Source organism: Prionailurus bengalensis, chromosome X (assembly GCF_016509475.1).
Source record: "Prionailurus bengalensis isolate Pbe53 chromosome X, Fcat_Pben_1.1_paternal_pri, whole genome shotgun sequence".
In the NCBI taxonomy this organism is placed as follows: Eukaryota; Metazoa; Chordata; class Mammalia; order Carnivora; family Felidae; genus Prionailurus; species Prionailurus bengalensis.
Genome location: NC_057361.1, coordinates 84,672,680 through 84,686,613, shown reverse-complemented (window position 1 = coordinate 84,686,613; position 13,934 = coordinate 84,672,680). Strand labels below are relative to the sequence as shown.

At 38.8% G+C, this 13,934-nt stretch overlaps 1 protein-coding gene across 6 annotated transcripts; it reads left to right on the top strand.

The window, feature by feature from the left end:
• Positions 1-394: 394 nt before the first annotated feature.
• On the top strand, positions 395-12,560 carry MORF4L2 (mortality factor 4 like 2). Of its 6 annotated transcripts, none has more exons than XM_043571328.1 (4): positions 396-462; positions 3,215-3,303; positions 9,580-9,657; positions 11,004-12,560. In XM_043571328.1, exon 4 carries the CDS (start codon positions 11,028-11,030, stop codon positions 11,892-11,894), a length of 867 nt encoding a protein of 288 aa, XP_043427263.1. In that variant the 5' UTR covers positions 396-462; positions 3,215-3,303; positions 9,580-9,657; positions 11,004-11,027; the 3' UTR covers positions 11,895-12,560. The 6 variants fall into 6 exon arrangements, with proteins under 6 accessions (XP_043427265.1, XP_043427263.1, XP_043427261.1 ...); XM_043571326.1 differs by having other exon boundaries at positions 9,553-9,657; XM_043571327.1 differs by lacking the exon at positions 396-462 and adding an exon at positions 1,712-1,839.
• The last annotated feature ends 1,374 nt before the right edge of the window (positions 12,561-13,934 follow it).

Sequence of the window (13,934 nt, the reverse complement as noted above, 5' to 3'; positions counted from 1 at the left end):
CAAGAGAAAAAGATCAGTTTTGAAAAGAAGGTGCACAGAAAGAATTCTATCTTCATCAGCATCAGGGCCTGGGGTCATTCATCAATTCTGACCCCCCAAAAAAGGCAAGGAGGAAATAAGAGAGGGCAGGAGGGGGGAATTTTTTTTTAAAAAGGAAACAAGGAAAAACATCTAGATCTAGGGCCATAGTCTTTTGCCTGGCTGGACTATTTACAGAAGTTAATTTTTTCCCTAGCAATGAATGATATATATGATCCCTATAGATTGTGGAATTCAACAAATCAGAAAGAGGGGGAACAAAATCCCATAATTCCAGGCACTAAACAGTCAATCCTTTGCTGGGATTTGGTGGCATCTAGCGGCTGACTCAAGAGGTATAAACCTCACCCAGAGAACTTTCTGGAAAATTAACTGGTGCATAATTGCCTGAAGGGCACTGTGCTTGGAGATCAGGACAAAAAGGTAAGAGAGCCTCAGCCCCTACAGAAATTCGGAGTCTGTATAGATAGATAGATGGATAGAGCGCGAGAGTGAGAGACTGAAGAAGGCTGTTACATACAGATATTGCTGGCAGAAAATTGTGTTTGTGCCAAGAGAACTGCACCCAACTTTGTAGGGGGGAGGGGTGGGAGAGGATACTAGAGAACGGTAAAGAAGCTGCTCCTTGGAATTGCTAATACGGGATTGGGAGGGTTTGGCTCTTAACTGAAGAACTATGGTTTAGAACAGAATTTTGGCAACAAAGAAAAACGTGGGAGGAAAGTGTATTTTTAGGGTCTGAAATTAAATCGATAGGAGAGACCAAAATATTTCTGGTAAAGTTTCCTTATTGGTTATGGTCGCCTTGACTTATTTTCCTTTTCATTAGAACAATTTTCAAACTCATAGAAAAGTAGAGAACATTCCATACACAACGCGCGTGCATGGGCGCGCGCGCGCGCACACACACGCGCGCGCGCGCGCCCCCGCTTTGGGACACACACCGGCCCCAACACTAAGTCCCAACGCTAGGGGCGCACCCCTGAGCACACCCACCACCTCCAACACCACGAGGACTGCCGCGCGCGCGCACACCCTAACCCCAGAGCTACGGGAGCTCCCCCGGGCACAAACACAACGGCCCCAATACCACACCCCCACACCCCTCACACACATTAAAAACCCCGCTCTGCTTTTTTTTTCACTCCGAGAGTTGTGCAAGAGGTTGGGGGGCGTGGCCCCAGGATTGACCTCGCGCTTCCCCACTCGCGGGAATCTTAGCTCATTTCCGCCCATCCTGTTTCCGCAGGCCACGTAGACACTTCCTTTCCCAGTGGAAAAAAAAAAACCCATAATGCCTCCCTGCAGGAAAAAAAAAAAAAAGAAAGAAAAGAAAAGAAGAAAAAAAAAAAAACTCTGGTCAGGGGAACTCTGGGTCGTGAAAATAGGCCACGTGAACACCCTGCCCTATAGACTTATGACCCAACGGCTGTCGCGCTTTTGGTGGGCGGGCTAAGAGCCTAAGAGGGCGAGCGTCATTGGCCAGAGCGCGCACTAAAGGAGAAAGATGATTGGTTTGCTTCCAGCCTTAACCGTGAAGAAGCAGGTTGCTAGCACCCGCCTTTACTGCGGCGAAGTGTCATCGCTGACGTGGTAGGCCTCGTCCAATCATTTGGTTATGGAACATTCTAAAACTTAGACAAGACGATTGTGATTGGCTGGAGAGCATAAGCCCGCCTCCAGGGTGACGTGTCTGCCTATGGATATCAGTTGCCAGAGAAACCTGGCTTTACTATGGCGGTTGGAGGGACGGCAGTGGTCACACGTCGGCTGCTGGAAAGAACTGGATTCTCGTTTCAGGTTTCGGGGTGGGGGTGGGGTGAAAGGGTTGATGATTTCTTTTTATTGCCGCGTATATAGACAAGATTATCATATGGCTTTACAACTGAGCAGAGCCTCATTCAAATTCCTACTCGCCAACGCCCTGCTTGGGCTGGCTCCTGTTCTTTCCGTGTCTTGGTTTCCATGTTTGTAAAATGGTGATAATAATAGTATCTACCTCAGAGACGTTTACCTCAGAGGCTTGTACTGTGTGTTACTGCGTATAAGACAATACCAATGCTGGCTCAGAAAAATATTCGCTATTATTGTGGAATGAAAAACCGCGTAACAGAATGAGAAACAATATAAATTATGTAAATTCGTTCATTATATTGCTTTTCTTGCCCATTAACTTCTTCCCTAGGAGAAATTCGAGTTATAAAAGAGACATATCAATTTTTACCGCTGAAATAATTTACTATTTGAGAATTAGCTCAAAATAGCGGGGATTGGAATTTTCCATATTTAAAAGTTTAAAAGGCGGGGGGGGGGCGGTGAGGGGAGATGGAGAACGAGAGCGATCAGGAGATGAACCACATGCGATGAGTAGGCCTTGTTTGGATCCTGATTTGAACATACCAACTGTAAAAAAAAAAAAGCTGTTTAAGATGCATCGGGAAAATGTGAAGACAGGTTTGATGGGTTTTTTTTTAAAGGAATTGATGTCTATTTTTAGACGTTATAATGGCAGTAATGGTTGTTTTCAAATTGTCTATCTTGTAGAGATATATAGGAAAATATTTGCGGATTAATTAATAAAATGTCTGGGAATGACTTCAAATACGTAGATGACTGGTATTTGCTTCAGAATCTCAGCGGTAGGGGGAAGTGGGGAGGGGTGTATAGATGAAACAAAATTGGCCCTAAGTTAATTGTTTGAGTTAAGTGATAGGGCATATGGGGTTCCTCATATTATTGTCTTCCTTGGTATATGTTTGACATTTTCCATAATAAAATACAGAAAATCAGCTATTCGGTTTGCTTAAAAAAATCGGAGTGGGGGGGAGCAGTGGGTGGGGTTATAGATGAAACAAGATGGCCTTCAGTTGGTAATTGTTGAAGCTGGGTGATTGTTGTAGGTTTATAATACTCTTCCTTCTACATTTTTATTTATTTGAAATTATCCTTAATAAAAAGTATAAAAAAGACAGTTACTTTATTGAAAATCAGGATAAATGTACAGTAAAGTAAATTTGAAAATACAACTACAAGAAGGGAAAAAGAAACATTTGCACATTATTTATCAGCTATGGTATCCTTAGTGTGTGATAAAATGCACTGGTTGATAAAGAAAAAAAGGTTCTCATATCTTTTTATTTTATGTCCTTTTCTGTCCCCTTCTTTGACCTTCCAGGCCATCATCAGAAAAGCTAAGTTTGCTGTATAATAAGGATCAGAAGATCTGATCCTGGTTGCAGAATCATCCCTGATTACAGAATCTGGGTGAGTGCCTCTCTTCTCTTGGCCTCAATTCTGAAACAAGATAGTTCCACATAACCTTCCTAACTGCCCAGGAATATTTTGAAGATTAATAAGCACCTATCTGCAAAAACACTCTAAATTCTAAGAAGGGAAGGATAAGGCTAAGTCCAGTAGTGCTTCCAGTATAGTAAGTGCCTAAACAACAGAAGGCTGTATAATGTTACATTCTTTGATAAGAAATACTACAATATTATTATTATTATTATTATTATTTTAACTTTGTTTCCTCCCATGTACAGCATAATTTAGTGGTTAAGGGTAAAGACTAACTTCTTTAATTTGAATTTTGTCTCTGCCACTTACTGTGTGATCCTGGGCAAGATACTTAACCCACTTTGTCCCTAAATTTCTTCATGTGTAACATAAAGATAATTATTCCTATGTCATAGGATTTTTGAAGGGATTACATGTAAAGTACCAGGACAGTGCTTGGCACATACAAGTGTTTGCTTTAATAATAATTATGGCTTTGTTAGTCCTTCTCGGTTTACACACACATACACTCTTACACTTCTAAAAGCAGTGAATAATTCTTTTTGGAAATATAAAACAAAATTAATACTGTTGGTTTCTTTCCTGATTTTCCAGAAGCAGCAGTTAACACTAGAACTGAAATCTGAAATTATGACTTCTGGCTTATCCTAACAATCTAGAAAGATATTGAGTATATTGATCATATTTATTTATAAGGGAATTTCCAGGAGCTATAATTTTAACTAGGAAGTCATAAACATATTCAGTCTGCTAACTGCTTTTCTGTCATTCCTCCTTTGTCTCAGACTCAAACAATAATGTTAAACATAAAGGAAGTGTTCCAAGATCCAGAAGAGAATGGATATAAATTAACTGTAATGGTATATGTGCTTTTAAAGGTTTATTTCAACAAACCATAGATGTTTACACTCATTTGTGACACACCCATACCAAAAATGTTAGCCTTTGGAGTCTGCATTCCTAAATGGCCCATTACTTGCATGAGAAGATGAAGGAAGGTTTTTCCAGTCACTTGAAAGCTTCATTTTCCCATGGAGTCACTATATTTTCCTTATTTTTTTTCCCTTCTGAAATTGAGGCTGCATAGGAGGGCGCTGCCCTGGTGGAAAAGATGCAGTAGATGGGTATGCACACCCACAGAAAAAACACCTATACAGAAGGCCTTTTGGAGAATGATTAAGGGCAAAAGGGAGGGAGGTGGGCTCTTAGGCCAATAGGAGCTCAGAGAAGGCAAGGTCCAGAGTATCCTGAAATGAAAGCCTCAAAGAGGAAAAGAATCTTGACCTATGCCTCCAAGGATGGGTAGAACCTAGAAGTGGGGGGAAGGAAACCAGTCTGAATGGTGTGCCTACAAAATGTATGATACACAGTGATAATTCACTGAAAAGTTCAGCTATGTGTGAGATCCAAGGATAAGAATAGATCAGAATATGATTATGAATTTTAAATCTATATTTTAATATAAATTTTTAGTCATGTAATTGACATGTGAATATATTATCCTTAAAATGAAAAAGTTTAAATGTTACAGAGTAGGTTCGAGTTTCCATTTCTTCACCACCCCTGATTCTCTTAACTTTCTCCAGAGTTAACCACTATTATCAGTCCTTCTAGATCTCTAAATTATGTATCTGTTTAAAAACATATATGGATATCCATATATAAAATACTGTTCTGTGTTTTCTTTTACATGGACTTGGTATGCTCTAGGTATCGTTTTGCAACTTACTATCTTTATTTAGCTAATTGTCTTGGCTGTCTTCATGTCCATTCTTAGAGTTCTATTTAATTCCTTTCACAGTGGCATTCTTTTAACTAGCATGTTAATCCATCTCATGGGTAAAGCACATTTTATCTTTCCAAATTACTAGTGATAGTCCTCTAGGTTGATTCAGTGTTTTTGCTACTTCAAATAATACTTCCAATAATCAAACATAATTGGAAACCATTTACAAGTGTTATTCTAGGGTAACATTTATATCTTTATGATAATTAAACCAATGTGATACTGATGTGAGAACAGAGGTCTCTATGACAGACCAGGTGACCTAGAAACAATGATAACCTTTAAAAATTGAATAATCAAAAATCATTGGGAAGAGAGTACCTTAAGAGACCCATGTTCATCTAAAAATTTAGAATGTTCTATAATAGCATTTTAAATCAGCGGGGAAAGGATGGCCTCTTTAATAATTAATATTAAGAAAAGTTATATATTTGGAAGAAACTATAAAAATACCAAGAAATATAGGAAATCGTTTTTAGAATGTTGATTTGGAAGCATTTTACCTAGACATAACATAAATGCCAACGTTCACAAAGGAAAAGGTTGACATATTTGTGTGTGTATACACACACACATGCACACAGAGACCCACTTAGAAGGAAAATGAGTTTGGAAAAAATATTTCCAACATACCGAAGAAAACTTAGGATTTAATTATTAGAAATCAATAAAGAAAGCAAACATTCACATAAGAAAAACATCACATGAATGTATAAGAGATGCTCAATATCCCACATATTAAAATAAAATATTACTGTATACTGGATAAGCAGAACAAAGTTTTTTTCCAAAAGATGTTTATCCAGTGTTGCTGAAGGTGTAGATGAATGAACTTTAAGGTTTTTGCTGGGAGTACAAATTAAAGCAGTTCTTTACAAGTTGAATTTGCCTCTATCTCGTCAGAACAGTTCCACTTCTGAGAATAATCCTGAAGTCCCTAATTCTCTAATATATCTGTCCACTTACTTACATCTATTATAGCATTTATGTAATAATGAAGTATCAGAAACACCGTAAATGTTCATTAATAAGGAACTGGTTAAATTCTGGCACGGAGATTATACAGTAATGTGGATATTAAAAAGAATGACAGATGCCCATGTTAAAGTAGGAAAAGGTATGGGGCAGTAGGTCTCACTTTGCCACGTCAAATATAAAATACACATTTAGTTTTAAAGGTATGTTTTGTGTGAATATGTATATAAAATTTGAAGTCCTGCACACTCCTGGGATTGGGGAAGGGAAGTAAAGGGAGAATTCCAACATCATTATGTGTGTTGGTATTTACACACATGTAAAAGAAATATTACCCCAAAATAGTGCCACAAAATTAACTATTTGGAGAAAATACAGGCTTTTCAGTTCATAACTTACAAAGTAAATTCTGGGTGGATTAAGGAATTAAAATATAAAACATCCAATAAGATGACCTGTTTTAACAGTGGAAGGAAAAACTAACATGTCATTATATAAAACTTTAAAATCATAACATCAGACACTAGAAAAGCACACTAGGGGAAATATTTGCCCCAGAATGACAACTCTTGATAAAGAGCTCCTATAAATGTTAAAATCACTATAAGAATCAACTGGGCAGGGAACAAGAGCCATATATGTATGGCCAATAGACACCTTAAATGTTGAAGCATCACTAAGAAGCTGAACAGCTAAACATTTTATCAAATTTTATGAATTTTGTAAATGAGACTAGCCACTGCTGACGAGAATATGGGTGTGATAGTTTTACGCACTACTTGTAAAGTTGGAAATTGGTATAGCATGGGGGAGTAATTTGATAACCTGTTATTCCCTCTTGACCTACTACATCTGCATCTGGAAATGTTAATAGGAAATGAGGACAAAAATGTTTTAATAGTTACTACAGGGTAAACTGAGGGGGAATCACTTTTCCCTTAAGGGGGTGGTTTAAGGTATGGCCATTTAATAAAATACACAGCTCTCAAGATCCTTGTGTATTATAACATTGTATGGGAAAAATGAGTTGTAGTTACAAACTTTTTTAAAGGGAAGATCTAGGATTTGATACCAGTATTAGCTTATATCTGTTTAAATATTTACACAGAAATTAAAAATAGAAACCTAGGGCAAACCTACAAATGTGTTTTCTCAAAGTCTAGCCTACCCTAGAGCTGACCTGTAGAGAACAAGTGAAAAAATATTTGATGATTTGTCCCTGATTTGCCTCCATTTTCTTCATGTGTTGAATCACTTGCTTTGATTCACTGTTGTATACCCACCAGGGACCTAAGTGCTGCTCCATAATATGTGAGATAAGTATAACACAAGGCCTGTGACAAATAGGGATTAATGGTGTAGTTCTATAAGTAAACTTAGCATCAGCTTCATATCATACTGGAGATGGGAGAGAAACGGGCTAGAATTGGAGATTTAAGGAAGAGATAGGATTTCTGTGGTATTTAGATGAAGGAGATGAGGGAGCATGATGGGAGCAAAGAGTAGGCATGCTAAGTCAATAAACAATGTTAATAAAGCCTGAAACTCAAAACAAACTGGAGAATCTACAGTGCAAACTTTTTAAATGGGTGTGCACAGCACATCTATCCTTGGTCATGGAGAAGTGTTAAACTGGTAAGAGTGGTACAAAGTGCAAAGCTATCCACAAACTTGTACTACAAGTAGGAGCAGACATCTAAAGGACAGGTATTCCCTTCCTTTGATGTCTGGTTTCTGACTTCCAGGTAGTAGTAATTTGATCTGTAGGATATTCAAATGAAAATAAAGGTACTGAGACAATTCCTAGAAAGGCTGTTTCCCTGGCTTTATTCACTCTGGTCACAAACCTTGACTTGTGGTACATGTGTTTTTCTGTATAATGGCAGATATTTCATTGAGACTTCATATGAGTAATATGAGAATTTGTGGAGAATGACAACTCACCCAGTTAATCAAACAGGTAGAATTCCTTTTCGTAGTTTTCCTATGAATGAATATATGTGATTAATGCCAAGGGTGTATGGTAGGTTCAGCTATCATTTTCAAGTTCCTCAGTAAGGAATTGCTAGTACCAGTGAGACTTCCAAAATACTTCCTGTCCAGCCTGGCCTTACTTCTGTTTTACACAGTCTGGCTGACTGGCACTGGGCCATCTTGCTTTCTTTAGTTGGTATTTTAACTGTCCCCTTGTTTTGTGAAAGCTCTGCAATATAGCAGTTCTGAGGTGGATTTTCTGGATTTCACCTATATTAACTAAATTCTCTTAAAACGTCAGATACTGTGTCCCTTCTGTCCTGGTCACAGTGACTGTTTTTTTTAGAAAAATATTTTTGTAAGCGTGATAGCTTGCAATGTATGCCATAACACACTAGCTGTTTTCTGATCCTTCACAGAATGTGTCTGTATATCCCTCTCAGCCAGAAGGTTTCTGATTCCCACAGGGTCAGTAACTGTATTTACAGGTTTTGATGCTCTCTGAGAGCCACCTTTGTCCTTTCTGCTCAGAGCTTTGTGCCCTTTTAGTTAGAGGATATCATTTGCTTAATGAAAGCTCTAGCACCCAGGTCTGTCTTCCTAATAACTGGTTTCCTTGATTCAAACCTCTGGTTGTCTAGCATTTCTTACCTCTTCTTTCCCCCCTCAGGGTTTCCCTGATATCTGCTCAACATTGTTGAGGTCTAGGGATTGGTTGAGGGGCTTTTTCTGTGGGTGAAAGGCCACAGTTACCAGAGAAATCTGGTTTAAGGCTGATCCACTCTCATCCCTCATTTTTTCCCAGAGATTACCCTGATTTTAATCTGGTATTTATTCATCTAGATACTTTCCTATGCATTTATGCGTATCAGTTTAAAACAGGAATTTGATCACACTCAATGTTCATAAGAACTGTGTGAGTCTGATAGTTATTTTTCAGCCTGTGCTATCTATATCTTAAGGATCCTATTGTACATACTATGCATTATGCCTGTTTACCTAATAGTACAGAATTGAACATCAGAACCATGTTGGTACATGGTTCTCTTAATTCATTTGAATGTTCTTCCATAGTGTACATACGTAATTTATGTTAGAAGAAAATTTAGGTGTTCCAGTTTTTCAGTATTAAAAATGCCACCGCAGTGAATATCTTTGTATCCATAATCACATGTATTCCTGTAGCTGTTGTTTAGCCACGTTGTATACAAGAAGTTCTTAACAAGAACCTGTGAAGGCTAGGGGGTAATTTGCTTCATTCCATAGATGAGAAAAAGAGGCCAAGTGAGCTTACATATCTTACCTAAGTCCTCACAACTGATAAATGGCAGAGCCTAATTGAAGTAGAAGTATGTCTAACAGTGGAGCTCATATATTTTCTCTGATATTACAGTCGTAAACCACAGTCGTAAAATAAGATTACTTTTTTCTGTATTCTTTCACAAAAGTTCATCTTGACAGGTATCTGTTTTCCTTTCTAGTTTGTGTCTCCCACCTTCTCCTTCCAGACTATCCCAGGAGATCTAGGAGGTTCCGTCTAGGAAAACACTAGGAGTTCTTGGAAAGGAAAGAAGGAAGAGGATTATGTAAGTCAAAGAAATTACTTCATCTGTCACACTGTAAGAATCCTAGAACACTGTTTTTTTTTTCAGCTTTACCTTATTAGCCCTCTCTGCTGCATTTTATCCCAATTCCTTCTTGAAACTCTCAACTTCTTTGGCTTCCAAAAGAACATTCTTTTAATTCTTCTGTTGCTGCTCTGACCATTTTTGTTTTGTTTTTGGTCTCTCTGCTCACCCCTTATACGTCAGTCTTTTAGGTTTTTCCAGTATTCCATACTTTGGTTCAGTTTTTTTTTCCTCTTCATGAATGATTTTGATGGCTTTCATAGCTTCCATAGCTTCCAGTAACAGCTATATGATTACTCTCAGATCTCTATTTCTGGCTCTGACCTTTAGCTGCGTTTTAAAGTTAAATATATAACTGTACACCTCACACTTAATAGATCCAGTACTGAACTTCTTTACTCTCTAATGCATTTCCTCCTCTAGATGCAGTTTCATGTGATAATACTAATGACCTAATCATTCATTATCAAAACCTGGGAGTCATCACTGACTTCTCCCTCACTGATATATCACTTCCTCCAAGTGATTTCAGCTAATACTGAAAGTTGTGTCATGTACCATTTCTTGTTTACTACTAAATACTATGTGCCTATTACTATCATTGTACTAACCTCATTGTTTTTTAATTGCCACTTTAGATACTTGAATCCTTAACACCTAGCATAGTAGCTGTCCCAAAGCAGATGTGCAAGAATGTATGATAGCTAATTCAATGGATGGATTACTTATTTCCTATTATTTTATGGCTGTTTCTAAACTCATCATTAAAATCAGTGTTTTTATTAATTTATTAATTACCCAGGCTTAAAATTACACAGCTACCTTTGACTCCTCCCTCTCCTTCATTTACCAAGTTTTGTATTCAGTTTGTCTGGACTCTGTCATCACTCTAGTTCAGGCCTACCTGGACTCCTACAGAAACCTTTACTGTTACTCATTTTGCCTTTAGTCAACTAAAGTTCATCTTGTCCTTTTTCGTGTTCAGAGTGTTGAATTTGACCTCCACTGCCTTGTGTAGTTTCTTTTCCATTTTAATTCATCATTTGTTTAAAATTATAATCCTGTCTTTTCGGTGGCACCAAAAAACTAACTTTTGGGCAAGTCTGATGAGTGATTGGATGGGTAAGAGTAGTGGTTAGTAGTGAAGATCAGAAAAAGAGGGTGGAGGTAGTAAGTCACTTATACATGATCCTGAATTAGGATTTGAGATCCAAATTCCAAGAGAGTAACTTGTGTTGTACTAAGCACAGTGTGTTAAAGGTCACTATAGAAAACAAACAAGTAAAATGCTTTATGTATTACAGTGGTTGGAATAAAAACAGGGTTGAATGAGTTCCAGAAAGCAGGGTTCTCAAACTCGTGGACAACAATCTGCAGAAGAAGACAACTTCAAAAAACCAAGTAGAAGCAATATGCAGAGAAGTAAGATGAGAGGGGCCTCTTCAGGAAAGAAGACTGCTGGTTCACAGCAGAAGAATGTGGAACCAGCTCTCCCAGGCAGATGGGGGGGTCGCTCTGCAGAGAACCCCCCTTCAGGATCAGTGAGGAAGACAAGAAAGAACAAACAGAAGACTCCTGGAAATGGAGATGGTGGCAGTACCAGCGAAGCACCTCAGCCACCTCGGAAGAAAAGGGCCCGGGCAGACCCCACTGTCGAAAGTGAGGAGGCATTTAAGAATAGAATGGAAGTTAAAGTGAAGATTCCTGAAGAATTAAAACCATGGCTTGTTGAGGACTGGGACTTAGTTACCAGGCAGAAACAGCTGTTTCAACTCCCTGCTAAGAAAAATGTAGATGCTATTCTGGAGGAGTACGCAAATTGTAAGAAGTCGCAGGGAAATGTTGATAATAAGGAATATGCAGTTAATGAAGTTGTGGCAGGAATAAAAGAATATTTCAATGTGATGTTGGGCACTCAGCTGCTCTACAAATTTGAGAGGCCCCAGTATGCCGAAATCCTCTTGGCTCACCCTGATGCACCAATGTCCCAGGTTTATGGAGCCCCACATCTACTGAGATTATTTGTAAGAATCGGAGCAATGTTGGCGTATACGCCCCTTGATGAGAAGAGCCTTGCATTATTGTTGGGCTATTTGCATGATTTCCTAAAATATCTGGCAAAGAATGCTGCGTCTCTGTTTACTGCCAGTGATTACAAAGTGGCTTCAGCTGAGTACCACCGCAAAGCCCTGTGAGGGTCTAGTGACCACTCACTGTTATGTCTGGTATCTGTAAACACTCTTTTGGTTCTTAGTCTTTTTCTTGTATAATTGATGTTCTTTAAAATTGTTAATGTATAACAGGGCTTATGTTTCAATTTTGTTTTCTGTTTTGTTTTAAACAGAAAATGAAAGGAGTACAAGCTCCTTTTCTCATTTCAAAGTTGCTACCAGTGTACGCAGTAATTAGACAAAGAAGAAACATTCAATAGAATATTTTATTGCCTAGTTGACAACATTGCTTGAATGCTGGTGGTTCTGTCCCTTTGACACTACACAATTTTCTAATATGCGTTAATGCTCCATGACAAAATGCCCTGATTCCTAGTGCCAAAGGTTCAACTTAATGTATATACCCGAAAACCCATGCATTTGTGCTCTTTTTTTTTTTTTTAATGGTGCTTGAAGTAAAACAGTCCATCCTCTGCAAGTCCATCTATGTTGTTCCTTAGGCATTCTCTCTCTGCTCAAATTGTTGAAGGATGGTGGTTTGTTTCATGGTTTTTGTATTTGAGTCTAATGCACGTTCTAACATGATAGAGGCAATGCATTATTGTGTAGCCACGGTTTTCTGGAGAAGTTGATATTTTAGGAATTGTATTTCAGATCTTAAATAAAATTTGTTTCTAAATTTCAAAGCAAGTATTTTGCAGTGTGCCTTTAATATTACTGAGAACAACAAGTCAGCGAGCCCAGGAAAGCTCTAGATGATATCAAAGGAGAGTTCTGACTCCTGGTGAAAGAATTCCTTTTTCTTGGGTGTGGCAGCCAGGAATATGCTGCCATGCCAGTTCCCCTCCCCTTCCCTCAGTATGGCTTCTCAGAGTGTGATTGCTTTCAGTGCTGCTTGTAAGAGCCAGTTTTGTTCCTGATGCTGCTTGTCCCTATGAGTTGGGCTGGTATAACAGGATATTTAGTGGGTACTATAACAGTCCCTTACCTTAATGCAGAGCGTTTCTCTTTCCCACAAAAGGAAACATGGGCAGCCACCTTCATATATGATCAGAAATACTTGTAGATTTTGGACCAAGGATGGCAGCTTTCCCTAGTTCCAGCATTGGGGTTATAGTCCCTGTTTTTATAATCCCTTAGGACATAACAGTGGGAATCTATAGAATAGGGGATTTACCAAGGAGGATTGATGTTGGATGCCTATGATTATAAATTTATTCTAGGGTCCCCTGGGTGGCTCAGTCGGTTGAGCGTCCAACTTCAGCTGAGAGTCTGACTTCAGCTCAGGTCATGATCTCAGGGCTCTTGGGTTCAAGCCCGGTGTCGGGCTCTGCTGACAGCCTGGAACCTGCTTCAGATTCTGTCTCTCCCTCTTTCTCTGTCCCTCCCCCACTCACACTGTCTCTCTCAAAAATAAATCTAGTGTATATGGAGATTTCCCAAACCAGGTTTTGTTTCATGAATTAGTGTTTTTGTTTTCCTTCAGGTGTTTATTTATTTTGAGAGAGAGCACGAGCAGGGGAGGGGCAGAGAGAGAGGGAGACAAAATCCCAAGCAGGCTCCACAGCATCAGTGCAGAGTGCCATGCTGGGCTTAAACTCACAAACCAGGAGATCATGACCTGAGCTGAAATCAAGAGTTGGATGCTTAACCAGCCACCCAAGTGCCCCGACAGTATTTTTTTACTTTAGAGAAAAAATGTATTCTGTGGTTACTGCAGAAATTTTAGAAAATACAGTAAGAACAAATCTGGAAGTAAATCCTGTATAATCCAACTGGATCAGTCAGGGTCCCAGCAGGAAATAAATGGGACTCAAATGATTTGAGAAGTTTAATAGAGAATTTTTTCCCAAGTTGTCAACAAAGGAGTAAACTTGTGGTGCATGTTAGTTTGCCAGGGCTGCCACATCAAAGTACCACAAACTAGATGGCTTAAACAACACAAATTTATTTTCTTATAGTTTTGGAGTCCAGAAGTCTAAGATCAAGGTTGGTTTCTTCTGAGGCCTCTCCTGGGCTTGTAGAAGGGTACCTTCCTGTGATTTCCTCTGTACCTATGTCCTA